This window comes from Kockovaella imperatae (assembly GCF_002102565.1).
Source record: "Kockovaella imperatae strain NRRL Y-17943 chromosome Unknown BD324scaffold_13, whole genome shotgun sequence".
In the NCBI taxonomy this organism is placed as follows: Eukaryota; Fungi; Basidiomycota; class Tremellomycetes; order Tremellales; family Cuniculitremaceae; genus Kockovaella; species Kockovaella imperatae.
The window spans coordinates 258,716-286,311 of record NW_019028953.1 but is presented as its reverse complement, the minus strand read 5'-3'; the positions used below and the strand labels follow the sequence as shown (position 1 = coordinate 286,311).

The following is a 27,596-nucleotide window of genomic DNA, read 5'->3' as shown; positions in this document are numbered from 1 at the left end:
ACTGAGAAGGGGGGTCGAACAGCATCGTAAAAGTGGTCCCCGAGAGGAGATTAACACACTGCGTCGGACCAGAGTTTCCGTTGCATACTACCTGTCAAGAGAAGGTTTCAACGACCCATCTGAGCATGTGCAAGCTCGTAGCCTTTGCCTGACACACTCCACGGTATGATGTGAGACGCGATAGAGAAAACTGATGTGTGTACAAACCAAATGGCTGCGTTTCTTTGATTGTCATCGAATGCGTCAACCGGTCAAAGGACCCCTCGAGACCAGGCAGATTCTGCCGTCTTTGTCTCACTGTAGTCTTGGAGTTCACGGGACGCCGATAGCGAGTGAAGAAGAACTGCTGATGCATGTGAAATGATGTTTTTTTTTTGGTCTGGGGATAGCATCTCTGGCCATTTCAACATCTACTCGACGTCGTTGAGCTATGATCGACTGGTCAGCTCGGCATCTAATACGATCGTTGAAGGGAGACTCACGTCGGCCTTGTCCTTCCCCTTGCTGCTCGAGCCGATCTCTTCGATCTTTTCGTCTCCCGCACCGGCGCCCTCGTCATCATCATCATCATCGTCGTCCAAGCCGTCCATGTCTCCCATACCGGGCATACCGCCCATGCCTCCCATTCCGCCGAGTCCACCCATACCACCAGCTCCTCCCATCTGCTGCATCATGCTGGCCTGTGGTGGGGATGGAGTTTGGGGTCGAGAGAGGACGAGTGGAGCATTGAATCCATAAGACACACCGGCGGAAGGGGGGGAGAGAACACTCTGGTCAGCGACGATTCCCGCCGCTACGGATGGGATAGACTTACAAAGTCCATTCCGCCCATACCACCGCCCATACCACCCATTCCACCCATGCCGCCCATACCTTCCATACCTCCCATTCCTCCCATTCCTCCCATACCGCTCATGTCCTCGATCCTGAGAGAAAATTAGCTCGGCCCAAAGCCTGCCACATCTCCAAACTCACTCGGCGCCCTCCTGTTCATCCTCGTCGACCCACTGTTGCAGCGGTCAGCATGACTGTAGATCCCGATGATAGCTCTTCACCCACCTTTGAGAAGTCCGTCTTGACCCAGTTTCTGTTAGGTTTCTCCTTGGTCAACCTGGGCCAGTATTCCGCCTTGGCTGTCTTTTTACGGAGGATCAACAGGATAGCTCGTTCATTGACGACTTTTTTGGTTTCCTGATAGTGTTCATCATCAGTTGTTAGCCCCTACAGAGTTCAATCTGCTTGACCTCCTCCACTCACCTCAGGGATGATCTCATCGTACAGTTGCAGGTCAAATGCAAACTCCTTGCTGGGCACTCCCTTGGAGGGACTGAATATTGATGAGCAAGGGATCCTCCTGCATTCCACTTCAGACTCACTCTCCAGCTTTGGCAAAGAATGAAATCTCTGTCGGCTTGATTTCGAGTTTTGGCTCGCCATCAATGTTCGGAGCATTGATCGTAAAGTAGATGATGTTCTGAGAAGCGTACAGAACGGCATGATGTAGGTGGCCGATGGAAACATGGTGGGAAGAGAGGACGGCACGTAACAAGTGGAAGAGATCAACCGGGTCAGCTTTCATTCACACTCGCATGACTCATCTTGCTCACCTTTTCCGGTTCAGTAGCTGATGATCTCTCAGCGTAGGTGATCTCGGGGTGAGTAGGTTTGCTCGAGCTGTCTGCCATGGTGAATGCTGTTCTATGGATCGACAGGTTTCGATACAGTAGTTGGCTATTGCTTTCTACGAAACTCCATAATCATTGCCTCGGGTCAAGCCTGTTGCGCACGTGGCATTGACGTCAAAAAGGTCTGGAAGGTTCCAGCTTGGTACAGGGAACATCATGCATTGTATCGGAGCTATCTCATGCTCCGAGCATCGTTTTTCGAGTTTTCGAGTCATTGACAGGTGGCTAGAAGATGGTCAAGACCTGTTGACCTAGGAACTCTTCGCCTGGTTGAAGGTACTTGAATTCTCTGACGAAACCAGGCTCAATGCAAATGTATCGCTCCTGTCCTCAGGTCAGCTTGGATTTACACCGCCGAAACGCACCCATCCGCCGTCCTCCATATCAGCCATGGTCTTTCCTTTCTCTTGAGGGTTCCAGATTGTGCAGCTGGGGATGAGGTGTCAGCTGTATGATCGTGGCAAAGACCATGACTCACTCTTCGAAACCTCGGAATCGGACATTCAGTCCCTTGCCATTACCGTAGTCCAACTTGAGTTCTTGCGTCTCGAGCTTTTGGAACACGCTGAGGGAAAAGGTCAGTGGCATTCTCTTCAGAGCGGGATCTCCCTCCAACTCACGCATCAGTCTCCTGAGTAATGGTTAAAGGCTCTCCGGGCCAGATCAACTCTTTGAAGTTCTGAGTCTTGTCCTTGTATCGGGTTCCCTTGTCGATACCCTCGACGCTGAGTTTCTTCGCATCGGGAACTGCGAGGTAGTTGTGCAGTAGCGCTTGGAATTGGAACTCTTCCTTGCCTTCATTGATGATGTGCAGATCGGTTGACAATTGGTGCGCGGCGAGCGTGACGACAAAAGCGAGTTTGTAAGAGTGTTTGAATTCTGAGGGAGGGGGAGGGGCTACGAATCGGACGGAGACGCCTTCTGGTCGATCCATGATGACTTTATCAACGGACCAATCGGCAGTTCGAGCGAATCCATGTTGTTTCAAGGCTGCGTATTCGGGGGGAGAGGAAGGAGGAGCGCCAAAGATGGGCTACGGAGGGGGAGGCGATAGTCGGAGAGGTTGCAGAGAGCAATGAAGTCATTGGTCAGCTACTGGTCCTTGGTCGCGCCCCCTCATGTGTTGTCGCTCACAAAGACGATGGGAATACCTCCTCTGATCTAGAAAACAACAACATGGTCAGCATTAAGGCGTCATTGATATTGACGCAATGTTCCCCCACTTCTGGTACTTCACTCACTGGCTTGCTCGAGTCAAGTGAGGATTTGGACGAGAGAAAGAATTTCTCCTCTCCATCGACTTTCCAAGACGTGACGGTAGCTCCGAAGAGACTGAGAAAGGGGGGAGATCGCTGGTCAGCCCAGGCATGGGACATCTGTCAGACTTACTATACCTCTACAGAAGCTCCCTAATTGAGCGTGAGCATACGTGAATTGAAGCCGATAAGCAGCTCTCACCGAGTCATGCTTCAGCACCACAGTCTTTCCGTTCTGCTCGACTCCCATATTGGATCAATCGGTATGTGATCACAGAGAGACAGCGAGTCCCGCAGGATATACCGCAAGATGCCCCGCGTGGATCGGATCCCCCGAACTGGGCGTCTTATCGGGTGACTCATTTAAGAATTGCCTGAACCGTACTTTTGTGGTTGTTTGTTTTGATAACAAAGTCTCTTCGACCTCTTAAAAGCACTACAACACGTCACGATCGACCTCACTATCGAACCATGGAGGAAGACTATGAAGCATTGCTGGAGAACGAATTCGCGACCACATCCCATGATGGGCATGTGGATGATGTGGACCCACTGTCACTGAGAGAAGAAATCTTTGGCCAAGGAGGAGGAGATGATGAGGAAGACGACGACCACGTTGGGAATACCCGTGACGATGCTTTGGACCTCATTGGACTGGAGGCCTCAAGCTCCTCGGGTATCGGTGTTGGAAGTCATCTTACGACGGAAGAACGGAAGGGGAAGCGGAGGAAGAATGGGATTGGCATCGGTCTTGGAGGATTAGAAGCCGGGAACAATGGCGATATGACGGACGAGCAGAAGAAGCAGAAACAGAGGGATCAGAATAGGAAAGCGGCTGAGAAGAGTAGGCGGAAGAAGAGGAAGGAAGTGTGAGTGTATACCGTACAGCGACGTGAACAATGGCTGACAGGGTCGTCGTGCATCGTTGCCATGTTCGTTTTCTGCCCTTTGCAAATTGTCCTACATCTGCCCTCCTTGATCATGCTCCTGCCACTGAATGCTTTTTCCGCCTCCGCCACACCAGTGACGCGCTCGAGATGGAAGTGGACAGTCTGCAAGATGAGAACGCCCAACTACGTGCTCGATTAGCCTCTCTTCAAGCATCTCGTACAGCCTCCTCCGACATTATCCCGCCGCCGCCATCCGCATCATCCGTACTCAAGCCATCCTCCGTTACGCAAGACGGCACATTGATCGATTATGGGTATCTTGAGAAAATACAGACCGAGCTCAGATCTTTTCGTAATCAACTCATGGAGAAGGAAGATACCTTGTCGCGATTACGTGGAGAACAAGCGGTCTCTCCTGACATGTGGGCACAACGCGAAGCCTTACTAGGGGACTATACGACCTTGAAAACGCTACAAGCTGAAGCTGCGGGACTGGAATCTCTGGTGACGATACTCGATAAGGAGAAGGACGAGATCATCAAGCAGACGGAAATCATCCATCGAGAGCTAGTGGCTCGGGGTATCGGCGCAGGACATGGCGTTCAAAACACGCGCGTTCAGATTGAGGATGTGGATGAGGAAGAGGACATCCTTCAGGAGCAAGAAGAAGAAGAAGAAGAAGAGGAGGAGGAGGAGGAACCCGTGGAAGAGAACGGTCAAGTTGTACAAAAAGCCCTTGCGGACATAAGAGGATGGGTAGATGCTGCGGTCAGGGATTGGGCCGAGGTGAGTGGGGCCAGTTTATCCAGGACCAGGTGAAGTCTGATCACCTGGGTGGGCAGCGAAAGGTATGAGAAATCTGAATCGCTGACTTTGCATCCAGACAGAGACGCATGAAGTGTGAAGATGCGTCCGTTAGGAAAGCAGAAAGTGTAGCATTGTGCCTTGTCTTGACTAGAGTTGTAGCGAACACGCACTATGCTGATGGTATCAGAACCAAGACGGTCACGGAACACCGGCCCGTTTACTCCGGTCGAGTCCCGAAGAACAGGTCCGATCCGCCGTGATGGGGGGCTTTCCTCACAGACGATGAAGGTGCCATGGCATGATTCACGGATATCACTGAGTACATTCAGGAGCTTCATGTATGAGCAGGGTGTCTGTGATTTGCCATGCGTTGCAGCAGGTATGCCCCCCTGGGCATAGCGTTCAAATGTAAGCCCACCCGCCTCGCCCTTTTGGGATAAAATGGAGAGATTAAATGCCACTGTAAATAAATATTACAAGGAATAAAGAGGCGTTGGGGGGAGTGGGATGATGATGGCATTTTGATCTCTCTCTCTCTCTTTTCTCTTTTCCTTCTTTCTCTTTCCTCTCTCAACTGTCAGCAAACTTGCATCTCTTCAGACTACAGTCACATACCTCGGATTGAGTCTCAAAAGTACAAAAGCCATACACAATGTCTGACTCTCAACTGTGAGTGTGTTTGCTTGGGGGTCTAGTCCCCCCGTCGCTGCTCGACGGGGCTCGGTACTCCGGATGACGTCGGCGATGCTCCGCGCGATTCATAACTCTTAGACGAAACAGTTGCTGACCCATCTCCTTAGCGCTGATATCGGTCTAATCGGTTTGGCCGTCATGGTGAGAGAGGGTTCGAAGCGTCTAGACATCCATGTTTCGCTGACCGTGATACCTCCACTTTTGTCCCTGTTGCTTCTACCATCTTTACCACCTACCACGTTTTTCACCCTCACATCGTGCCGCACACTCTACAGGGCCAAAACTTGATCCTCAACATGAACGACAAGGGATTCAAGGTCTGCGCCTTCAACCGGTGAGCAAAATCACTGCTACTCTCTGACCACATACTGAACTATTCGTCAGAACTACCTCCAAGGTCGACCGATTCCTTGAAAACGAGGCCAAGGGTGAATCATGAATCGCTAACGCTTGCTGATGATTTCCAGGTACCAACGTTATCGGCGCCCACTCGATCGAGGAACTCTGCTCCAAGCTCAAGACCCCTAGGCGAATCATCCTCCTCGTCAAGGCTGGACCTGCCGTCGACGACTTTATCTCTCAACTTGAACCTCACCTCGAAAAGGGAGACATCATTATCGACGGTGGAAACTCTCACTACCCTGACTCTATCCGACGATGCAAGGAGCTCGAATCCAAGGGACTTCTCTTTGTCGGAAGTGGTGTCTCTGGAGGTGAAGAGGGTGCCAGAAACGGTCCTTCTCTCATGCCTGGAGGAAGTGACGCCGCTTGGCCACACATCAAGGAGATCTTCCAGAAGACTGCTGCTCAGGCTTACGGAGAGCCATGCTGTGACTGGGTCGGACAGACTGGTAAGTATCATTTCGTAGCTTACGACGTGTCCGTGCTCATGCCCATGCAGGATCCGGACATTACGTCAAGATGGTCCACAACGGTATCGAGTACGGTGACATGCAACTCATTGCCGAGACCTACGACATTCTCAAGCGAGGATTGGGCCTCGAACACGCCGAGATCGCCGATATCTTCTCCAAGGCGAGTCCACCGTCACTGATTTGACCATTGCTGACGATCGCGCCAGTGGCAAGACGGAGTCCTCAACTCTTTCCTCATTGAGATCACTCGAGACATTCTCCGATTCAACGACACTGACGGTGTCCCAATGGTCGACAAGATTCTCGATGTTGCCGGTCAAAAGGGAACTGGAAAGTGGACCGCTATCAACGCTCTGGACCTCGGTATGCCCGTTACCTTGATTGGAGAAGCCGTCTTTGCCCGATGTCTCTCTTCCCTCAAGGAGGAGCGAGTCAGGGCCAGCAAGGTCATCGCCGCTCCTGCCAAGCAACCCTTCCAGGGCGACAAGCAGCAATTCATCGAGTGAGTTTGGAGACAAAAGACTGACTGTTGACGCCCTCAGCGACCTCATGCAAGGTCTTTACGCCTCCAAGATCATCTCTTACGCTCAGGGATTCATGCTCATGCGAGAGGCTGCCAAGGTTTACAACTGGACCTTGAACAATGCCGGTATCGCTGCCATGTGGCGAGGAGGATGTATCATCAAGGTGGGTTCGCCCGCAAATCGCCAGTTACTGATAATGCTCAGAGTGTCTTCCTTTCCGACATCACCGCTGCCTACCGAGAGAACCCAGAGCTCGAGAGTCTGCTCACTAGCCCCTTCTTCTTGAAGGCTATCTCTCAAGCTCAACCTGGATGGAGACGTGTTGTTGCTCAATCTACGTGAGTGAAACAACCCGAGTCTCGGCTGACCCGTTCCAGCCTCTGGGGAATCCCCATCCCTGCCTTCACCACCGCCTTGTCCTTCTTTGACGGATACAGGACCGAGACTCTTCCTGCCAACTTGATCCAGGCTCAGCGAGACTTCTTCGGAGGTGGGATTTTATACTTGAGACGGGTTGACTGACTCTTGCAGCACACACATTCCGTGTTCGACCTGGTATGGAGAACGACCACATGAAGGCTGGAGAGGACATTCACGTCAAGTGGACCGCCAACTCGGGAGATGTGAGTGGTCCCAGGCTAGGTTTACTGTGTACTGACAAGTCTCTAGGTGTCTTCATCCACTTACAACGCTTAAAAAAAAAACGAATAGCTTGTCTTTAGAGAATGGCACATACCGGATCATACCCCATCTGTGTCCTGTGAATGAATGGTGTTCCCTTACAAGCACGCCCAGCCTTGTAATCTGTGGAAAATCCCAGCTCGCCGTGACGACCTGGCTGCTAATGAGCGGTTCACGTACTTCGGACCCGTTGCTCAGCATTGATAATTGCCTGACCTGTACAGTGGGTGAAACAGATTACATAAAAAAAATGTGGCGCAGTGTGAGTTCGTGTCAGCATCTCATCATCCAGCGCTTTGTCTCAATCGACTACCAACCGCTCTGCGACACGACTGGCTCAGAACACGAAATATGTCAGCGCAAACCGTGTGCAATGACGGCAAGGAGTGGTCCCCGGTCTATCTAGACCCTAGAGCTGATCTCATCCTAGTCTCTAACGACAAGGTGTGCTACCGTGTGCACAGTCACATCATGAGTCTGAAAAGGTCCGTTCGCTTTGAGCATGGCACGACCAGGCTGACTCTGGGGTTCAGTGGATTGGTCCGCGACATGTTGTCTTTACCTCTTGATGGACAGTCGAAGAATGCCAAGAAGAGAAGTCTGGAAATTGACGATTGTTCCCCTTCAACGTCGGTGGAGACTGCCCAGGATGAGGCCGGAGGCGAAACGGTCCAGGATCACGTGTCAACTATCGATGTGGATGCTAGCGCGATTGTCCTGGAAATCTACCTCCTTCTGCTGTACACCCCTGACTGGCTATTGAGGGCCCCATTTACACGAGCGATCGGCTTGAGATTTGAAGAGCTCGTTGAACTGCAGCGTCTATGTGACATGCTGCAGACTTCGGCATGGAACCATACCATCACAACAGTTTTACGTCAACAGGCTCATGCAGATCCGTGGGCTGCCTTCTGTCATGCTGCGAGGACGAATGATGTCGAATTGGCTCGGCAAGCGATTCGGGCTTTTGGGAATCAGACCAATCCGGCCACGGAGTATCCAGACATTCCTACTCTGGATTTCGACAAGCTTAACGCTTTGTGGTGCTTCGAGCTATTCCGTCTGATGTTCAAGCACAAGCGGCCAGCCACCTATCATTCCACGGACTCTGCTTTGTGGGAAAAAGTGGCCGATGAGTTCCAACAACAATGAAAGTTTTGACCAGCGGGGAGATGGACATGGAAGCCTCCAGGCCGGAAAGGAGATTTGACGTTTGGGATCGCGCAACTACGTGGGAGGGACTGGGGCACTGGATGTGGGAGAGACGAAGAGGAGTACAGATAATATTGCACTTGAAGACTGGATCATCTCTCCTGAGGGGATAGGCTTCGTAGGTGACTGGGAAGAGTGAGCCTGAAGCGAAGGACCGCACGAAAATCATTGCACACATGCATACTGCATACTCGAGCTGGTTGTCTGCGGCGGTCGCTTTCTCAGTGCCACTCTTGCGTTCAAGAGAAAAAAGGATGAGACCTCCGTCCCGTCCGTGGGAGGATGTGGGGCAGCAATCCACAAACACTAATGCTACCTAACCACGCCGTGCAGCTGCGCGGCAATACACTGCACGGTCTGGGGAGCGGATGCATTGATGCGAGGACGTTCTTCAAGTTGAAGTGGCTCTATTGTGATCAACCAATTTAGGACAGTCCGTCCTCATTCTCTGAATCCTGTGGTGGGAGGTCAGAAATTCTGTGGTGGGAGGTCAGAAATTCACACTGTCAGTCAGCGCTTGTGATGATCTGCAAGGTCACAATGAGCGGCATACAAGTCTTACAACGGAAGACTCGTTCAAGATCTCGATGTATTAGAGCCGAACGACAGAACGTCAGCCATGAGGCTCTGCATGATGATTAAAGTCATGGTCTACGAATTTTCCGCCCCTACTTCGGAGACGCTCCAGGTTGATCCAGCAGAAAGCCCATCGTCTGCCTCTTTACAAAATCCTCGTATGAATCCGTCTTGGGTCTATGTTTGAGATCTTCGGGCTTGATCGCTCGTGGTACTCCTGCAGTATACTCATACTCTGCCAAGAAAGCAGCGCCGTGCAAGATCTCGTATGGTTTACCAGTGATCTCGTGCATCTCCTCCAAGGTGACTTGTCGAAAGGTGTATGATTTGCCAGTATAATTAGACCAGAGGTCAAAGCACTCTTTCAGAGTGAGTTCCTCGTCGCAAGCCAAAAGTCGAGCACCTGGAGCTTTATCCTCTACGAGAGCTCGAACGAACGGGCCTGTTGAACGACATGGGTCAATGATGGGGAAAGTCGTAGTCGCAGGACCAGGGTAAACGACCTTGTAACTGCCGTCCTTGGGATCTAGCTGAGGTCTAAGGAATACGTTGGTGGTGAAACATCCAACATAGATCAGCGAGGATTTTTCGGCGAGACTGGACAGCTCTTGATCATTGTGTTGAGAGCAGATGAAATCGACAATGGCCGCCTTTGTCTCCCAGTGAAAGGATTTGGTGTACTTTCCATGACTGGCCCGTTTCATTGGACCAAGAGCGGAATAGACGTATCGCTCAATGGTGGGGATTTTAGCAGCAGCTCGAAAAGCGTTGATCCCGTGTCGAACTTCCATGTCGTAACTCGCTTTGCAAACCTCATCGTGCGGTCTGTTGGACTGTAAGCCCTCACGATATTGTCCCCAAAAATCAGTGTTGACGAAGACCGCGTGAACGTCTTGAAAGGCTTTGAGCAGGCTCGATTCGTCATCGAGATCGCCTTGGACCAGCTCGCATCCTAGCTTGTGGAGCTCTTTGGCCTTTTCGGATTCGACGTTCCGAGTGATGCATCTCACTCGCCAGTGAGGCAATGCAGCGAAAGTCTTCGCCACGGACGAGCCCTGGTTTCCCGTGGCACCTATGACGGCGATGATTTTGAAGGAGTCGCTGGGCATAGTGGTAGAGAGTATGATCAATGTCGTTCACAGTTGTACAGATATGATCAGTGTCTGCTGGAGAGGAATGACCGCTGTACTGTCACGATGCCCAGCACCCTTATATCCTGCTCGAAGCGTAAGCCACAAAGTGAGCCATAGAGTAAGCCAGTCGTCAATAAATAAGCCACAAACGGAGTACGTATGCCCAGGTCTCTCAGATCCCCCGGTCATGGCTTATGATCCTCGGTCATTTTGCATTATCGAGTAACCTTCCTTGTTGAACCCGCAAGTTGGAAGCCAGAATGAGCTCTGGTACTTCAAGCGACGGATCCAACCCAATGAAGCGATGTGAGGCGACTCGCTGCCTCAATGACAGGAAGAAGAGAGTTATCACGCCGAGTCGTCGCGAGCAAAATCGTGCCAGTCAGAAACGGTGGAGTGAGGATTCTGCTGGTGATTGAGCTGATCTCGCGCAGGAGAAAGACGCAGAGGCAATAGGACCTCTTCTGATGGTTCTCAATCCACTGAGAGTCCCTCGGAGACCCCTGGACGGCAGTCTGTAGGGCCGCAAGACAAAGGAGACTTGGTCTTCCTTCATGCCGATACCGACCACCTTTCAATGTCCTCTGCTTTGGCGACTTGCTCAACTCCCTCGCTCATCTCGGGAGCGTCAGAACCCAGTCTACCGATGCTCGATTCACGAAACCTTAATGATCCGTTCTCCTCGCTATTCTCCGCCATGCTATACAATGCCATCGCTTTGGGGTTTGATCTACCCCGACTCATCAATTGCTCGCCGACTGTTCTGTCCCCTTTCTATAGACCACTGATGGACACCAATATCGATCAAGCAGACCTGCTCAGCTCCATCATCGCCGGTCTACCTCCAGACCTTCCGCCTTCACTGCGACCAACCATTTCACAAGTCTTATTTCCTCACCATCCATGCCTGGATCTCATCCCGTTCCCCAAACTCCGCGACAATGTCCTCATGGTGGCCGCCGCGATGCCACATAAGCCTGTCCAGTGGTCCCTGAAGCTGGACTTGTATCAGAATGGTGGTCTTCAGCTGGCGTCTATGATCGAGAAAGAGGCTCCGCTGGTCTCACCAGGTGGCACCGTCTGGCCTTGGGAAGCTTCGAGCTGGCACGTCGAGCCATGGTTCAAATCCAAGTGGTTATTGGCTTTCGGCGCGGTGAACTGAAGGGCGTCTGTGCACATTCTGTGGGTCGAGGTCTGTGCGTGCGTCACACATGACCTCTCCCTTGCGGCAGACGTCTACTGCATGCCAACAATGTAGTATCGTCTGTTCCACCTCGTTCAACCACTTGACTTCACCTCAGACCTCCTCGATTTGACACGTCATGAACGAGATGCCCATCTCCATCTGGCAGACCCATGCCAAGAGTGGTCAGAACGACTCTCCGCCGACTACCATCACCTGGGTTACGGTTCATTGCGACCCCGCCGCCGATGTCGTCCTGATATCTTGTGATTTGGTGTACTTTCGAGTGTCCGGTCACTATCTGAAGCGAAGCAGGCATGTGCTGAGTCACCCATCCGAGCTGAACCTGCCTCAGCGGATTCGTGAGGGATCTGCTCAGTGTTCCATTTCGAAAGCGGAAGCGTAGCTTGTTTGGGCCGGAACGCGCCAATAGTCTGCCAGACACCCGAGAGGATCTCGGCGATGCACCTGTCATCGAATTGCAAGCTAGATCGGCGACCGTTCGGGCTTATATCTCCTTGGTTTACCTCAACGCCACGGCAAAGATCCCAAAGCAATTCGAGTCCATACTAGACCGATACCTCACTTGCTTCGACCAGGTAGTGGAGATGATCGACATTTACAGACTCATGCAAAGCGATGATGAAAAATGGGACAAGAAGTTGAAAGCAAAGCTCTATCGGGAAGTACCCAACGCGCCATGGCAAGCTTTCTGCTACGCTGCGCATCTTGGGGATTTGACCATGGCTCGAGCAGCGATCAGATGCTTTGGACGAGATCCAAGCTGTCCTCCCTCTCGGTTGCCGGATGTAGCTCACCAGGCTTTCGCCGATGCACCAGCTGATTCGTGGTGGGACGTCATTCGCCTTCGTGCCAGGGCCTCGACTGGCATGACCGATTATTGGCATGAATCGAGGACAATGGACTGGACAGAAGTAGCGGAGCTATTCGGACCGGCGGAGGTACGCCTGCAGGCTTCGAGTAGTCTATCGTAGGGGGCGTATGCAGTGGATGGACGGCCGCCTTCAGCGCGAGTCGACACTCATGAGAATACGCGGCGAGAGTTGGCGAAACCTTCCTAACTCCATGTATGTCGTTTGATAGCGAGAAACCATCATCATGTATGGCGTTTAAAAGCGAAAAGAACGTGCATGTATCTCAGAGTAATAAGGAGATGCTTCAGCAGTGTGCGAACAGTCAAATGAATGAATGAGAGACTGCGATGGATTGGCTATCAAGACCGGACTTGATTGCTGCGGACTATCCGGATGATGCGATACTCGTATCTCACTGAACATCGCCATAGCAGGCTGAAACTCTTGAAAGATGAAACACTCGCATCGCGATTCGATATCGTCTACTGATTCGATCTCTGTGTATTCTGGACTGGATCTTGTTTCCACCTAGACAGGCGGCGACTATCTGTCATATCAAGCCAAAGGAAACCTATTCATGAGTATGCCGAGGCGCCGGGTGCCACATGAACCGCCTCATTTCCCCAGGAGCAAGGTTCATGTACCATGGATCAGCACCTTGATGTTGTACCTCTCCAGCTTATGACGAGAGGCCCTAGTCGTTGGCACCTATCCTGCCAAAGAATGTCTATCTGGAGCACCTCCGACCTTGTTTGATAGTCTTCGTCACACCTCTGATCTCTTTTCCCTTTCTATGGCCCTGTGTGGTCGAATTCAGGGTCACCATGATGATCCGATATGATCACTCCAAGACGCGACGGGAACTCGCGATAGCATCATTTATGGACTATGAGGACGAGAGTAGCGTCAAAGGTCGCAGTGAAGGCTATGCATAAGGCTGGTATGGGCATCCTCACACCGGCATCAGAACGCCACTCGACTTGACAGAAAGTACATCACTCTCATTGAGGGGTCCACGGGACTGACGCCGAAGACCCCAGGGATCATCATATCGGGCTGAGAGTCACAACAGAGACTCATGATCTGTATTTGGTCTTTTTTCTCTCTGCCGCTTCACCTCCTGTTTCTCCGCCCTTCCGTTTGGACCCCACGTTTTCCTCGTTGAGGACCCCGGACATGCCCACCATCTCCTCGTCCCCAGCTTCGGCGACTTCTTCCAGTACTCTTTCCTCCTTTCGAGCCTTTCTTTCATCTCTTTTCCGCTTCTCCTCTTCCTTACGCTTCTTCTTCAGCTCTCGCTGACTCAGGAATCGATCGTCTACTTGATCCGCTTCGTTTGCCTGGTCCGTCGATGCCGTAGGTTGTTTCCTCTGTGCGCCGCCATTCGTCTTCTGACGGCCGTCTGTTCTCTGTGTCTCGGTCCGTTGGACGCGAGCGACTTTTGTGGGGGGTTCCGGCGAAGGTGAGGGAGACGGGGAAACCGCTCGAAGTGGAGCGACAGGTGCTGGAGGTGGGGGTGGACGAGTAGGATCGGCAAGTAGTGATCCAGTAAGAGACAAGACTTGATTGTTGACTTGCATTCTGTGGATGGAAAGAAAGGATCAGCATGTGTCATATAGGATTGCATTTGATGGCGCTTACCCAATGACGGTAAACTTGACCAATTTGCCATCTTCGCCCAAGATTTTGCCTGTTTTGGTGCTCCTCCATCGACCGACTTCCTCGACAATGCCATTGGTCAGTCCGTGAACTTGCTCCTCTTCAGAATCGGAATCATCGGCCAGCGGATCGTCCTCGTCCGTCTGAACAAATGTATATTGGTCCTGGGGGATATGTTGCAAAGGAATGGAGACGTTGAAGGTCTTGCCGAACAGAAGGGAAATATGAGAAGGTGAGGAGAGAGAATGCGATCCAGCTGAGGAAAAGTCAAACGCATCAGAGGGTTGATCACACAAATTGAAAATGGTTCCCACTCACTCAGTCGTTGACCGGGTTTCGGAGCCCAGGTAACGGATCGAAATTGAACATCACATACGCCATAGGGAGATTCATTGATGATTTTGACCGTATCGTCCATAAACTCGTGTTCCCAATGAGCGAGTAGTACACCATTCATCTGAGGAACGTAGCTGATGGGGTTGATACGACAGTCAGCAGGAATCCTGGTGATGGACAGCTGGCATGACGACTTACCGCATCAACATGCCATCTAGGACTTCTCTCACGCCGTTCAACCAATCCCCAGCGTATTTAGGCGGGATAGATAACCTCATCCTTGATAAACAATGTTCGAACGGAGAGCTCTTCTTCTCCTTCTTAGCCTTTTTACGCTCCGACTCAACCTCCCCGTCTTCTGCTGCTGTTCCTGTTCCTCCAGCGGCCGCCTTGTCCTTGTGCTTTTGTTGCTTGTCCGAAGATTGCTCCTTGCTCCGTTTATGCTTTTCGGATGACCGCCCATGATCCCCGTTCTGGGACACTCGAACGCCATCTAAAGAGTCTGACAAATGCTTCATCTTTGTCTTCTTGCCTTCCTTCTTGGAAGATGATTCATGTGTCCGCTTTTTGGTGTGTAAGGAGGAGGATACGAGCCGCGAAGAGCTCGCCTCGGCGTTGAGGGTGTCCATGGGGCAAACGCGATGCAGTGAGGCGCAAGGGTAGAGTTCGAGCAACAGTGAAACACGGCCTGTCAGTGAGGGGGCCTACTGATTCTCTGCCAATGCTGATTCGCTGCTGCGGTGGTGATGATATCTATAGATGATGCCTTGGAAGTGCAGCTGCATTTCAGGCCCAGAAAAAAGTTTTCAGCCGGATTCTCGGAGATCCTTCGGATGTCCGCCTTTCGAATCTCATCATGTGGTGAGATTATCATGCCTGTGTTCCGACTCTCATGACACAGTGTTTCATTCTTCGACATCCATAGCAGTTACAGCCACCGATCAACACTATCACTCCATCTCCTCGCTGGTCTTGTCTCTTCCAGACCCAGAGCAAAAGTCCAAAATTCCCTCGCTCGTTCATGTCTTTCTTGCATTTCACAACATTTCCCCAGGTAAAACCAAGCATCTGCACTGTCCCATCCGAAATCCTGAGTTACTTGATTGAGTAACCCGTGAGCTAGGTCGATGGAACCTGTTGAGAGGTATAGCTTGGCCAAAGCCACAATGCCAGGCGGATGATCAGGTTTCAACAGGATAGCCTTTGTGAATGCCGGTAGGGCAGCTTCATGTTCCGGGACTGGTAGAGCGCAGTAGTAGAGCCCAAGTTGAACCCAGACGAGATGATTTTCAGGATCCAGCACCTCGGCCTCTTCAATGGAAACGAGACTCTGCTCGAGTTTGCCCCAACGTCTGAATGTCGCGGCGGACATGAGCCAGAGATTAGACAATATGCGACTTTCAGCTGGGGTTCGACCATGGTCGGGTGTTTGAATGATGGGCGGAGGCGGGGGCAAGCGGGCATTGCCGGCCGATTGACGGAAATGCGAGTGTACAGCGGTGGGAGCGATAGATAGTGCGGCAGAGGACGAGGACGCCGTTCGGCTGCGGTTCAGCGAAAGCTCTGCACCTCGTTAAGCATTTGCTCAAATTCATTCACGTAGACTCACGATCCTGCTTGTCAGAAGGCCTCCTCACGCTGCTGGGCCGACTTCGCGATTGAGGGACATGTAAATGTTTCGCCACGAGCCGTTTAGTACCAGATAGACTGCGCCCACCAGTGAAGCTTCGTCTACGGGGACCGCGAGGAGGCTGAACACTTCCTGGTGTGCTCGATCGAGGCGAATCAGTATCAGAAGTGATAGGCGATGATTCGCCGGGGGATTCTAAAGACCGACGAGCCGATTCAGGCGCTGTGGAGCCAGACGGAGGGTGAGATTCTGGGAACAGGGGTACAGACTGCGATACGACCGGCGTCGGAGGTTGTACTGCGGGCCACTAAGCATAGATCCTCTCAAGCGGCAACTCACCGGCCACGGTCTCGATCTCCATCCTCCCTGCCTCGGCATGATCCGCATCCAATGTAAGATCCACAAAGCTCTCCTCTACTGGCTTGCCTTCCGCATGGGTGGCTGGGGCGCCAAAGCTCATACTGGACATTGAGCTAGGTAACACTTTCGAGATTCCACCCGCTTGACCTCTGTTCTTCCCCGATCGAGCGGAGAAGAAGGAGAACAGTTCCTGTTGCTTCAACATGGCGAGTTCGGGTCCATGTAGCTTTTCAGCAATGACATTGAGGGTCATGCGAAGTCGGATGACCTGTTCGAGTCTGACCACCCGGGTCACAGAGGGTGGATAGTTTGGTGCAGTCATGACTCGAGTGGGTTTGAACTCGCCTGACGGAAGCAACAGAGGTTCGTTGTTCGATGCTATGCCAATAGTCGAGGCGGAAATTACGGGGGCGCTCTGTCCGTCAATCACGGCGAAATCCTTTGCGTCCACCGTGGGATTCTGTCCGTCTGGATTCCCACCGACTCCTGATCCCTCCGATTCTCTCATTTCTCGCTCTTCTTCTTGCTCCCACACGCTGACTCCAGCTTCTCCAGCTTTAGCCGCTGCTTCCCAATCACCCTGAGCAGTGAGCAGCAGACTGAGCAAGTGCCAAGATTGGATGTTCTTGGACTCTAGCTCTAATGCCCGACGTATGGAGTCTGTAGCAGCGTCGATCGAGCGGGCTTCAGCTTGGCAATACGAAAGGTGGTAGAAAGCAGTCGCAGATGTCTTGTCGAGTTCGGTGGCTAGAGAGAGGTGGTTGAGTGCTTGAGCCTGGTAAGAAGGCCGAGTGACTGGATCTCCTGCTGCGACACGTCAGCGCCATCTTCCGCTGCTAGTCATTCCCCAACTCACCCCTCATGCCCATTGCCATCCTGATTATTCCTTTACATTCTTCTACCTCGCCCCGGATCCTGGGACTGAGCCATGTTTCGCCTCCCTGTGATGCGTTCCGAATGACGTCGCCAGCCAGGCAAACATATCGCCAAGCCTCTTCTGCGTCCCCAAGGTTCCTCAACAACAGTCTCGCTCCGACCAGGAGACATCCGACGAAATCTTGGTCGCTTTCACTCTGAGCTTCCGCCTGTTGTGAAGGTCCTTTTCCGTCTGATTCCTCTTTTGCTTGTTCTGCCCTCGCAGCGTCCTGCTGTATCACTGCGGTCGGAGCCGCCTCGTCCTCGGTTGGCCGACGCTTGAGCTGTAAGGTGACTTCGGGTTGATGTGTCTCTCTATCCTTCAGAACAAGCTTCACATAAAGCTCGAATGTTCTCCTTGAATCTTCGGAATCGCCCACAGCCGCCAGGAGTCGTGTCAAATGTCGAAGGACTGAAAGTGATTGGAAGGTGTACGACATGGCCCACCACATGACGGAGATCGCATCCCGACTCAATAGTGGACATTTGTCCGCCAGAGCGGCCACAAGATCCACAAAGGCGGCAACGGGATGATTGATCGATCCTGCGCGGGGAAACGTTGTTGTCGCCGCGAGCAGCTGACGAGCTTGCCGTAATGCTTCCATGACCTCCGAACGCCATGTCGTCCTCGCGTCTGCCGTTGGAACTGGTATCGATCCGTCAAGAAGATAAGGGGATGTACACGGAACTCCAGCTGGCGGATACCCAGCGTACAACGCGCGAAGATACAGTAGAATCATCCGTTGTCTTTGAATGGGGCGGAAAGATGATCCCCACGAGTCGGCATAAGCGTGATAGGTGCGTAAAATGGGCAATAATCTGGATGTGGTATGAGGTTGGCGAGCTGCAAGGATGGATGCGCGAGACAGAGATGTGGAGAGCCATCGATATAGCTCGAGACGAGAGTCAAACGGCGCGGAGGCAGGTGATTTGGAAGATGAAGTCATGTATGCGGGGACTGGGACGGAGAGCTGGGATCTGGCGAGGAGACCGATTGTGGATGTGTAGGCGGTGATAGCGGCCTCATCATCCGCTGATGGCGATAGCTCTAGTGCGATACCTGCCATCACGAAGCAATAAGCTTGGAGCGACTGAAGGACGGAAGTCTCACATACCTCTCAGACAAGCAGCGCGTATACGGCTCAGGAGGGAAATGGAATCTTCACTGGCATTTGGATGGTTTCCAGCTGATTCCAGGCGACTTAAAACTTCCTCATGTCTGCCGATTGCACTGAGATGTTGAGCAAGGACTGTCCGAGCAATCTGAGCGCAAAGAATCAGTCCCGACGGACCCCCTGCTTCTGAATCAAGCTCACCTGTAACTGCTCTGCACTTAGTTTCCCACTACTTATGATGGCTTCGATTTCCTTGATTCCTTTCTCAATCTCCTCGGTCTTATCAAGGCTGGCACCGGTCCACCAGCTTGGACCTGAGCTCCAAGCTTCCTCCTCTGGTCCATCATCGTCTCCTCTACTGGTATCAGGGACAGCAAACGTGTTCGAAGTCGTGATGGCCAATGGAGAAGATTCATCCTCTGTCTCTTTTATCTCGGTATGAGATTTCGAACGTCGTAGATGTGGATGTGGGATATGAAGACTAGACCTTGCACCTGTCGAATGGGATTCACCTTCGCTCGGTCCAGGGACGGCCGAAGCGGGGAGTCCATGCTGGTTAAAGCGCTCTGAAGAGCTCGAAGAGTCGTGAGGGTGGAGTGTGAAGTATGTCTTTGATGACGATGGGTGAGAGGTGGGCGCAGCATAGAGGATGGAAATATTCCGTAAATGATGTAGAAGAGATACGTCTAAGATGCACGTTTCAGCGTCCCCGTCAGTTCTTTTGACCACCTGGGTAAACTTCGTCTGTCTCAAGCACTCTCGCTCACTCACCACCTCCAGTATGTTTGCCCCATTTCCTGATCAGCTCTGACCAGCTCAGATCAGTCCCGTTCGGAGCTTTTCCGGCTGACCCATCTGTCCAATTGCCCTTGAGCAAAGCGGCCTCTAAGGAGGTCCGATAGTGCCCAGCTTTGGGAGATGAGGCGGTCGTCCCCGGCGATACCGACACATGCTGGGTTGCCGAGCTACCTGGGACATGACTGCTTGCCATGTCCGACGTGGCGAACGCAGATGGGAGGATCTGTCCAAAAGTCAGAAAGACAGAGAGAGAGAGCTTGACCGAAAGACCAGCAGAGAGGAGGACGTGGGTTTCCTATTCATGACGCACGCAAAGGGGCCGCCCAACCTAATGAGCTTTGATGAGATTTTGTTAATGAAATACAACTTTTTCTAATGGGCCGATTAGTAATTTTTGCCAACGGCGTTTTTGTTGTTGTTTGTTCTTCCACGTGGCGAGTCTCTTGGAGAGTTCCTCTCAAAAGAAAAAGTCGAGCTCTGCGTCCAAATCCCCTGCTCGACTCGATCCCAAGCAAGCATTTGAGAGGCAGCATATCAAGGCAGCTGAGCTTACTCTGAATCGACCTCTCTCTCCTCATCGTCGACACTGGACTCAGCCCCCGTTTCAGAGTCCAGAGTCCTAAAAACTCCTGCTTCCCATCGCCTCGCCCACCCGACCTCGTTTGGCAGTATGTCTCCGCCAGCTCAATTCCACAATTACGCCACGACGACCATCGAGTACTCGTCCTCCGCGCCTGAACCGCCGAATGGGCACCACGCATCATCACCGAACGGGATCGATGATGTCCCATCACATCTGTACGAGAAGATCCCAAAGCATATGATGGAGGTGGACAAGAATGGGCATAGAGTACCGGACTACCTTCGGATGATCTTGATGTGTGAGTGGTGCAATCAAATCTTGTGGGACATACAGAAACTGAATCAAAAAATGCGGATCAGCCAAGGTCTATTCCACGCCGCTGAACCTACAGGAGACTCCCTTGACGCTGGCCGTCAATTTGTCCGCGAGATTGGGTAACGAGGTGCGTTATCGCCGAGACGTCTTGTAGAGGCATGAACCCGACTGACTGGGAGGGACCCTTGTAGATCTGGCTCAAGAGGGAAGACCTACAACCGGTATTTTCTTTCAAAATTCGCGGAGCGTACAACATGATGGCTCATTTGTCCGACGAAGAGAAGAAGAAAGGTGTCATAACGTGCAGTGCGGGTGGGTGAGCTGTTCACCTGTACTGGTTAACAGATGTCAGGAAACCACGCCCAAGGAGTCGCTCTGTCCGGATCAGCCCTCGATATACCTGTCAAAGTCCTCATGCCTACTTCCACCCCGTCCATCAAATGGCGCAACGTCCAACGTCTAGGCGCTCAAGTTATCCTCCACGGACAAGATTTTGACGCCGCGAAAGCAGAATGTCTCCGTCTCGCTTCAGCCGAAGGTCTGGCCTTCATACCGCCATACGATAATCCTTATGTGATTGCTGGACAAGGGACCATAGCGATGGAAATCTGTCGTCAGATCCGAGATGTCGATTCGCTGGATGGGATATTCGGCTCGATAGGTGGTGGCGGTTTGGTCAGTGGAATGGCGGCGTACATCAAACGTGTGGCTCAGCCTTCATTAGAAGTCTATGGAGTCGAAACGATCGATGGAGATGCGATGGAGAAGAGTTTGCAAAAGGGCAAGAGGGTCTTGTTGGATGAAGTGGGACCTTTTGCAGATGGTACAGCGGTGAGAATAGTCGGAGAAGAACCATTTAGAGTCTGTGGAGAGCTCCTGGACGGGATCGTCAAAGTCAACAACGATGAGATTTGCGCAGCTATCAAGGACGTTTTTGAAGGTGGGTTGTCTAGGTTGAAAAAGGTCCGCAGTGGGATCCAGCTCATCACTCTTCGTCATAGAGACACGATCTATACCTGAGCCTTCTGGTGCGCTGGCACTGGCCGGTGTCAAAGCGCATATTATTCGAAATAATCTCGTCGGAGCTAACAAGCGGTTTGTCGCGGTCATCTCGGGAGGCAACATGAATTTTGGTCGATTAAGATTCGTAGCGGAACGTGCAGAGCTAGGAGAGAGGAGAGAAGTATTGATGAGTGTCAGAGTGCCCGAAAAGCCCGGCAGGTGAGAGAACTGGCCTGTTTTTCTTGGTCAGAATCCGCGTCGCTGATCGTCTGTCTCATGTCTAGCTTCGTCAAGTTTCACTCTTTGTTGGACGGAAGAGACGTCACGGAATTCTCTTATCGCTTGAACGCTCCTTCTCCCTCTGAATCAGCCTACATTATTTGTTCCTTCATCCTTCGGTCGTCTCTCTCGTCAGCGTCTGGCCCGACACCCGACGCAAGAGCACAAGAAGTCGCCGAGATCATCCAGTCGCTCGAGGATAATGATATCCAAGCGGTCGATTTGAGCGATGATGAATTCTCAAAGAGTCATCTCAGACATTTGATAGGTGGACGTGGAGAGGTAGAGCATGAACGATTGGTCAGATTTGGTGAGTTGTCACGGCATATTCAGCTCTTTTGAAATCGGAGCAATCTGCTGAATACGGATTCATAGAATTCCCTGAGCGACCTGGCGCATTGGCAAACTTTCTCAAAAAGCTCAAGCCGACTTGGAATATCTCCTTGTTCCAGTATAGGAACCATGGAGCGGGTGGGTTTATTCTTGACTGCACGCGCTGCTGCAATGAGCCTACGCTGACGAGTTTCAACTCTTCTCAGACGTCGGCAAGGTCCTCGTCGGTGTCCAAGTCCCACCCGACTCTCAACCTGCTTTCGAGACGTTTTTGGCGGAACTCGGATACCCATATGTGGAGGAGACGGATAATTGGGCATACAAAAATCTGTTGAGAGGCGCGAACTAGACGAGCAGAAGAGGATGCGAGGGAGAAGACACGACAGGCATGAAGTCTCAAATTGGCATATCTGTTATAATTGACAACCCTGTGACATATTCCATCTTGTACATATCTAGATCAAATATAGATGCAATCTGATGTGATGTGTTGATGCGACGCAGTGATGAGACGCGGTGATGCGACGCGGTGATGCGATGCGATGCGGTGATGTGATGCGGTTTGCTGTGGTGTAAAGCGATGCCTGTAGTGATGGGTATTTTCTGCGACTCTGAAAGGTTGCTCTGCGACCAGTTCTCTCTCCCTTTACATTCCCAAAACACACTTTTCCACCCAATACTGGTGTATCCTCGTATCTCCACTCAGCTCCGGATGGAAGGACGTGACGAGTTTCGAACCTTGACGGATCATGACTTTGCCTAGATCCTCATGGTTCGATGGACCAAGATGCGAATCCTGAGGTGGCGGAGGCGGTGTACATTCGCTAGGAAGAGTGGCGAGGACCTCGATGGTGGTGGAGGTCTCCGTTGGGGCGATGGTGTGATGGAGGTCTTGCGTCAGATCCGCTACAGACGTAGACTTTGGCTGGAGCGAGTGGACTGCTGGTGCTCGGATGAATATACAGTTGAATGGTTTGGTCGGCTGAGACAGGGCTGGGATTTCCATATGCGCTTCGAACGATTCGAGTTGGGCTAAGCGGAGGAGTGGGAGTCAGTCACCATGGATCACCAACCAAAACCCCCTCCCCGCGGAATGGTCCATCATGTCGACTCACTTCCATATAGATTTCTCCACACTTTCAACCCTTCGATACCTCCCCAACCCTTTTGCGGCGGTCTCCCTTTGATGACCTTTCCTCCTCCGATGCCATCTTCCTCCGCCATAAGGATCATCCCAGCACACGTTCCCCATACAGCTCTCTGTGGATTCCTGACAAAATCCAGTAAGATCGGTAACAATCCTTCCGTTCTCTCGGCCACAGATTGAATGACAGTACTTTCTCCGCCGGGTATGATCAACGCTTCGCATGATTCCAACTGATCTGCTGTCCTGATGGGGATGGCTCGAATGACAGTGTTGGGGATACGCAGTCGTTCAAGGTAGTGAATGTGTTCTATGAAAGCACCTTGGAGTGCCAAGACCCCGATGATCACTCGACGAGGTTTGGACGAGGACGCCATGGGCAGAGTCATGGTGGTGGAAGTGGCGAGTGTTAGATGATGATAAGATATCATATCAGATCACAGCTCGAAGTCCCCGACTTTTTTTTAATGGTGACTGTCCACGTGGCTTTAGATCGGGGCTCACCGACAGAAACTTGAACTCGCATGACGTGTTATTTCTGTCAGGACGAAGACGAGACGCGTCGCGCGTCCAGGAACCTGTGTTTTCCCTGAATATTCCATCTTCTCGTTATAGGTGGCGGCGTCTGCAAAGAATGGGCTGTTGCTCGCTGCCGACTGGCTGGGTTATATAATACGCCCATATGGTCAGCTGATCGAGAGGGGCGAGATAGATCAGTGGAGGCGAACAAGGAATTGTGGTACAAATGCACCGAAGAGCTGCTTCAGGTTGGGCGCGCGCCCCGCTTCCGAACCGGTCAGACTCGTAAGTTACGTTGATTCAAGGGAAGCTACTACCTATTACGACCTGTACGACATTGTCAACTCAACTTGGGGGGGATGTTGGAGAATTGGGATCTCGGACATCTGAGAAAAGGGGATTTCAAGCTAATAAACAACAGAGCAGCGACAAACACACGAAACCTCTTTTTACCCTTCTACGACTCACTCACTCCAAGTATAGATCCTGCCAGCGGATGAACGAATGGATATCATTCCATTACATGCATAGCTAGCCGCTGTTTGAAGGAAGAGGTGGACATGACCTGGGTAAGGAAGGCCAGCCAATGCCTCCAAGAACGTTTAAAGTTTTATCCGACCAAGCAAAGGAGGATTTTCACCCGCGCTCCGTCTTCTTCTCTCCTTTTTTTTCGCGCGTCTTTTGTGGGACTGTGGACTGGAACTGGGACTGGAACTGTATATATATATATCTCGTTGCTGCAAGACCCACATCCACCATCACCACCAACACCACCCGCTTGCTCCTCCCTCTCCCTCCCAATCCCCCTTATTCTCCTCCGTTCATCCGTCAACTCTCTTATAACGCCTGCGTTACATACCTTCCCTAGATCAGCGCGCGCGCCCACAACGCCCAGCGCCCGGCGGAATTACCGTTCTAGTTCAGCTTTCACCCCCCCTCTTCGCTTCCACTCCCTCCTCCAACTATACCGAGACGCAACGCCCTCTTCTACGCCTCTTGGAACCTGCTTCACCCTCCCCGTTCCATCCTCTCGAGTGGATAAGGTCCATCCTACATTCGAACTTTTTTTTCGTCTTCCCTGGCAACCCTACGATTCCTTGTCTTATAATCATTGTTAATATCTTGCAGAGTAGACTCATTGTGTGCTCCAAAGCCCACCCACCTTCTTCGTACCCACCATCTACCTTGCACTCGTGTCCTCCACGGACTGAGACAGATCTCACAGGCACTCAGCTGTTCAAACGAGGAACTAGTTGGTCTGGAACACGATCGGTTGACACCTCTCCATTGACATCATCATTCTACATACCTTGGATCTCCCCGGTTTCCAAGGGGAAGGACCGACTCAACGTTCCTGGAAGCTAGTAGTGGCCGGTCAAGGCTCCTGTCGCGAGGCTACTAGGTAGACGACTGGTGCAGCATCAGCTCGAGATTATCCTCTTCTTGTTACATCCATCTCTTCACTCTGGAGCCCTTCCGGAACGATTCACTTCAGGGTTACTATCCCTCTCGATCACCCGTCCAGAAACTTGAAACGCGATACAGAACAATACCCTGAACATTTTCATCAAACCAGACGAAACATCCAGTCCCAGTCTCAAGAGATCATCTATCGACTCTCTGTTCTCAGGCTATCCACAAAGACAACTTGCACGACTATCTCACAAGGTCACACTCCATCACATTCCAGGCGTCTCAGCAGCAGCGACAGCCCAACAAACCTTGTGCACGAATTTTTCCCCATCACTGCCTCTCCTCTGCTGCCATCTGCCATTTGATCAGCTGATCATACCTTCAATTTGTTGGACCCTATTCGACTGCATCTGGTTCAACCAATCCCAATTTCCCCCCTCGCACTCCCGCCTCGTTCTTGTTTATACACCTCGCTGCTCCTCCTACTGCTTCGCGTCTGCTCGAAATTTTCTCTCTCGTCCAAAAGAAAGCCATAAAGAAGATCAAGAAGACATTCCAGTAGGATAAAGTTGTCCATCAATCTCGAATCCTATAGAACAACCGTCCGCGACTGTTCGGAAAGCATCCTTCACTCCAATCACTGCACACTCAGATCATCTCCTCCATTATGCCTTATCAGGACAGAAGACCAGTCCACTTGACCAATCTCGTGGTCCCATCTCAGTGAGTCTGCTTCAAGTGTTTTCCTTGGGCGCCAACTTTCTTCTTGCTGACTCGCGCAAACTCCACCTCAGACGCAGCGACCTATCTGCAGACTCACTTCATACCCCGGTCCCATGTACACCCATCCCATTCGAACCTGTCCCTCTCGTCATGACTCCCGATACTCCCGCTTTCAACCTGGAACTCGAGGATGAAGTCAAACCTCGCATCTCTGGAACTTCCCCTTGGACCGATGCCGAGGACGCTCTGATCGCGTCGGTGGGTGGCTCACAGCTTACACGAGGAATCACTGGTGCTGATGTCTCTTACAGTACCTCAATCACCCTCCTCGTCCATTGAGAAACGTATACCCTCCCAACTCTCTTCCTCCCCCTGCGGCTCTTGACGAGCTAACTACACAATTGTCTAATCTCTCTACCTGGTCTTCAAGCCGTACATGGCGTTCCACGCGTTCCAGATTCCTCGATATCGCTCAGAAGAATTCTGCGTCATTTTACGCCGGGTCCCGGAAACGACAGTCCTGCGAGAACAGAGCATCGGCCAGAGAATTGTTCGTTTCACCCCTCGGAAATGGAAACCTCGATGTCACTCCTGTTCCGATGAGCAAAGGTGGAATGGACATCACCCCAATGAGCAGGGATCCAGAAGAGGTGATCCGTCAAGTACCTCCTATCGAGCCTAGGGCAGTCCGGTCAAAACTACGCGTTTTGGGAGGGGCGAAAATGTCGAGGCAACAGCACTCAATGGACTCGTTGTATGGCGATGCAGAGGTCGGCACAATGTCAGAAACACTGAGGTGAGCCTTGCTTGGCCTTGCGCGTCGTGAACGTATCAGCTGAAGCAGAACAGACTCAGCAACACGCTTCAGAACCGCGCTCAAGGCGACCTGGATCACTCCGAGGCCGGGGCGAGGCAAGCATTGTCTTCGCGTGAGTGGTATTCCCCTTTTCTTTCGGATCTCTCAGCTCACAAGGCCTCCAGCCCTCGCGTTCACATTCTCCTTCAATGCTCCTCGTAAAGGCGGTCCCATCTCATCCTCGCTACCTTCTGGAGTACCTCGACCATTGTCGCTTCTCAACCGTGGAAGGTCCTTCACCTCGCATGATTTCCCATCAATCCCTACAACGATCGACGAGTCATCTGCCTTGTTCTTCTCCGAGTCCCCTTCACCCCCTTCGAAACGACAAGAGTTGAGCAGTTCATCTTGCACTGAAGAGACTTCGCCTGTCCGTGTTCAGGCTGAAATGCTTCGATCTGTCAGTTCTCCCATCTCAAGCTTTACAATCTCTCCACCCAGTTCCGTCTCCTCTGCAACATCTTCGAACAGCCTTTGTATTCTCGAAGATGGATTAGAGGAGCCTGAACCATTTACGCCGTTGGATCAGATTTTCCCCAACTCCCTCGGATTGAGACAGCCGCCACCCCTTCGACGTCAATCACCGACATGTTCCAGCGGTCAATCGACTCCCGCGGCGGCCGGAAGGACCACCTCAACGCCAGCAATCACCTTGACCAAAGTCTCGCCGGATCTAGGCAACTCATCGACACCTACGCTGATCGCTCCGGCTTTACCTCCTCCCCGACCGCCTACTATCGCCCAGGCGATCACTCAGTCCCCTGGGTCCACAGCGCGAGAGCTCGCCTCCATGTCCATTTCTCCTCCTCAGCTCATCCCCAATAATAACAGCAGCAGCAGCAGCATTACCGCTTCTTCCAACGAGACTGGTCGTTTAGGAATTCGTCGGCCCACGCCCCTGAGCAGGAGTTACTCGGAAGGCATGCACCCACCTCCTACCATTCCACTCCGAAGTCATGCGCATGCGTCTACGCTCATCAGTGTGGGACTCGGATCGACTCGACTTCACGGCAACCTCATGGGACCCATTGCGAAGAGGCAAAAGGGTAACAATGGAGGTCTGAGCGTCTTTGTCCCTAGACCTCATGGGTCTTTATGGTCCGAAGAGTTGAAATCGCCTTTTGAACACAGGACGCACTTGGATCCCGTAGGATCGCCAATGAGCATAGAAGAAGAGTTGATCTAGAAGAGAAGGGCGATCAACAGACAGAACGTTGTCCACTACC

General features: G+C 52.0%; 14 protein-coding genes across 14 annotated transcripts; 7 read left to right on the top strand and 7 right to left on the bottom strand.

Annotated features, from left to right (window-relative positions):
* Positions 1-333: 333 nt before the first annotated feature.
* On the bottom strand, positions 334-1,733 carry BD324DRAFT_634762 (HSP20-like chaperone). The gene is made up of 7 exons (XM_022016756.1): positions 1,608-1,733; positions 1,377-1,474; positions 1,258-1,327; positions 1,060-1,191; positions 976-1,007; positions 483-926; positions 334-428 (listed from the first exon to the last, which is right to left on the bottom strand). The coding sequence occupies exons 1-6, from the start codon at positions 1,683-1,685 to the stop codon at positions 794-796; spliced, it is 543 nt and encodes a 180-aa protein (XP_021868983.1). The 5' UTR covers positions 1,686-1,733; the 3' UTR covers positions 334-428; positions 483-793.
* A 64-nt stretch (positions 1,734-1,797) lies between these two features.
* On the bottom strand, positions 1,798-3,273 carry BD324DRAFT_130539 (galactose mutarotase-like domain-containing protein). Its single transcript, XM_022011987.1, has 8 exons — positions 3,144-3,273; positions 3,075-3,094; positions 2,927-3,017; positions 2,820-2,846; positions 2,306-2,718; positions 2,164-2,250; positions 2,051-2,114; positions 1,798-2,009 (listed from the first exon to the last, which is right to left on the bottom strand). The coding sequence occupies exons 1-8, from the start codon at positions 3,189-3,191 to the stop codon at positions 1,911-1,913; spliced, it is 849 nt and encodes a 282-aa protein (XP_021868982.1). The 5' UTR covers positions 3,192-3,273; the 3' UTR covers positions 1,798-1,910.
* A 384-nt stretch (positions 3,274-3,657) lies between these two features.
* BD324DRAFT_130558 (hypothetical protein) lies at positions 3,658-4,729 on the top strand. Its single transcript, XM_022011988.1, has one exon. The coding sequence runs from the start codon at positions 3,841-3,843 to the stop codon at positions 4,648-4,650; it is 810 nt and encodes a 269-aa protein (XP_021868981.1). The 5' UTR covers positions 3,658-3,840; the 3' UTR covers positions 4,651-4,729.
* Positions 4,730-5,085: 356 nt separating this feature from the next.
* BD324DRAFT_634729 (6-phosphogluconate dehydrogenase) lies at positions 5,086-7,512 on the top strand. Its single transcript, XM_022016755.1, has 12 exons — positions 5,086-5,307; positions 5,439-5,472; positions 5,607-5,665; positions 5,716-5,759; positions 5,799-6,182; positions 6,233-6,366; positions 6,413-6,708; positions 6,749-6,893; positions 6,935-7,068; positions 7,108-7,220; positions 7,262-7,353; positions 7,400-7,512. Exons 1-12 carry the CDS (start codon positions 5,291-5,293, stop codon positions 7,424-7,426), a joined length of 1,479 nt encoding a protein of 492 aa, XP_021868980.1. The 5' UTR covers positions 5,086-5,290; the 3' UTR covers positions 7,427-7,512.
* An 11-nt stretch (positions 7,513-7,523) lies between these two features.
* BD324DRAFT_130486 (hypothetical protein) lies at positions 7,524-8,867 on the top strand. Its single transcript, XM_022011986.1, has 2 exons — positions 7,524-7,896; positions 7,945-8,867. Exons 1-2 carry the CDS (start codon positions 7,763-7,765, stop codon positions 8,561-8,563), a joined length of 753 nt encoding a protein of 250 aa, XP_021868979.1. The 5' UTR covers positions 7,524-7,762; the 3' UTR covers positions 8,564-8,867.
* Positions 8,868-9,291: 424 nt separating this feature from the next.
* Positions 9,292-10,308, bottom strand: BD324DRAFT_683175 (hypothetical protein; the record flags this gene model as incomplete). The annotated part of the gene is made up of 1 exon (XM_022019175.1): positions 9,292-10,308. The coding sequence occupies one exon, from the start codon at positions 10,306-10,308 to the stop codon at positions 9,292-9,294; it is 1,017 nt and encodes a 338-aa protein (XP_021868978.1).
* Positions 10,309-10,592: 284 nt separating this feature from the next.
* BD324DRAFT_652993 (hypothetical protein) lies at positions 10,593-11,494 on the top strand (the record flags this gene model as incomplete). The annotated part of the gene is made up of 2 exons (XM_022018591.1): positions 10,593-10,728; positions 10,767-11,494. The coding sequence occupies 2 exons, from the start codon at positions 10,593-10,595 to the stop codon at positions 11,492-11,494; spliced, it is 864 nt and encodes a 287-aa protein (XP_021868977.1).
* An 80-nt stretch (positions 11,495-11,574) lies between these two features.
* BD324DRAFT_130390 (hypothetical protein) lies at positions 11,575-12,644 on the top strand. The gene is made up of 2 exons (XM_022011985.1): positions 11,575-11,830; positions 11,871-12,644. Exons 1-2 carry the CDS (start codon positions 11,655-11,657, stop codon positions 12,508-12,510), a joined length of 816 nt encoding a protein of 271 aa, XP_021868976.1. The 5' UTR covers positions 11,575-11,654; the 3' UTR covers positions 12,511-12,644.
* A 610-nt stretch (positions 12,645-13,254) lies between these two features.
* Positions 13,255-14,239, bottom strand: BD324DRAFT_130386 (hypothetical protein). The gene has a single exon (XM_022011984.1). It carries the CDS (start codon positions 13,968-13,970, stop codon positions 13,467-13,469), a length of 504 nt encoding a protein of 167 aa, XP_021868975.1. The 5' UTR covers positions 13,971-14,239; the 3' UTR covers positions 13,255-13,466.
* Positions 14,028-14,663, bottom strand: BD324DRAFT_583103 (hypothetical protein; the record flags this gene model as incomplete). The annotated part of the gene is made up of 3 exons (XM_022013594.1): positions 14,028-14,305; positions 14,368-14,519; positions 14,584-14,663. 3 exons carry the CDS (start codon positions 14,661-14,663, stop codon positions 14,028-14,030), a joined length of 510 nt encoding a protein of 169 aa, XP_021868974.1.
* Positions 14,664-15,202: 539 nt separating this feature from the next.
* BD324DRAFT_634724 (hypothetical protein) lies at positions 15,203-19,479 on the bottom strand. Its single transcript, XM_022016754.1, has 7 exons — positions 19,177-19,479; positions 18,607-19,091; positions 18,406-18,553; positions 17,232-18,350; positions 16,355-17,182; positions 15,995-16,312; positions 15,203-15,948 (listed from the first exon to the last, which is right to left on the bottom strand). Exons 1-7 carry the CDS (start codon positions 19,394-19,396, stop codon positions 15,314-15,316), a joined length of 3,753 nt encoding a protein of 1,250 aa, XP_021868973.1. The 5' UTR covers positions 19,397-19,479; the 3' UTR covers positions 15,203-15,313.
* Positions 19,480-19,689: 210 nt separating this feature from the next.
* Positions 19,690-22,186, top strand: BD324DRAFT_634721 (tryptophan synthase beta subunit-like PLP-dependent enzyme). The gene is made up of 8 exons (XM_022016753.1): positions 19,690-20,084; positions 20,146-20,228; positions 20,293-20,413; positions 20,454-21,041; positions 21,103-21,322; positions 21,388-21,692; positions 21,758-21,853; positions 21,922-22,186. The coding sequence occupies exons 1-8, from the start codon at positions 19,874-19,876 to the stop codon at positions 22,062-22,064; spliced, it is 1,767 nt and encodes a 588-aa protein (XP_021868972.1). The 5' UTR covers positions 19,690-19,873; the 3' UTR covers positions 22,065-22,186.
* Positions 22,187-23,377, bottom strand: BD324DRAFT_634718 (class I glutamine amidotransferase-like protein). The gene is made up of 2 exons (XM_022016752.1): positions 22,831-23,377; positions 22,187-22,747 (listed from the first exon to the last, which is right to left on the bottom strand). Exons 1-2 carry the CDS (start codon positions 23,288-23,290, stop codon positions 22,362-22,364), a joined length of 846 nt encoding a protein of 281 aa, XP_021868971.1. The 5' UTR covers positions 23,291-23,377; the 3' UTR covers positions 22,187-22,361.
* A 2,081-nt stretch (positions 23,378-25,458) lies between these two features.
* On the top strand, positions 25,459-27,556 carry BD324DRAFT_652987 (hypothetical protein; the record flags this gene model as incomplete). Its single annotated transcript, XM_022018590.1, has 5 exons — positions 25,459-25,514; positions 25,586-25,772; positions 25,826-26,310; positions 26,364-26,443; positions 26,496-27,556. The coding sequence occupies 5 exons, from the start codon at positions 25,459-25,461 to the stop codon at positions 27,554-27,556; spliced, it is 1,869 nt and encodes a 622-aa protein (XP_021868970.1).
* Between the last annotated feature and the right edge of the window lie 40 nt (positions 27,557-27,596).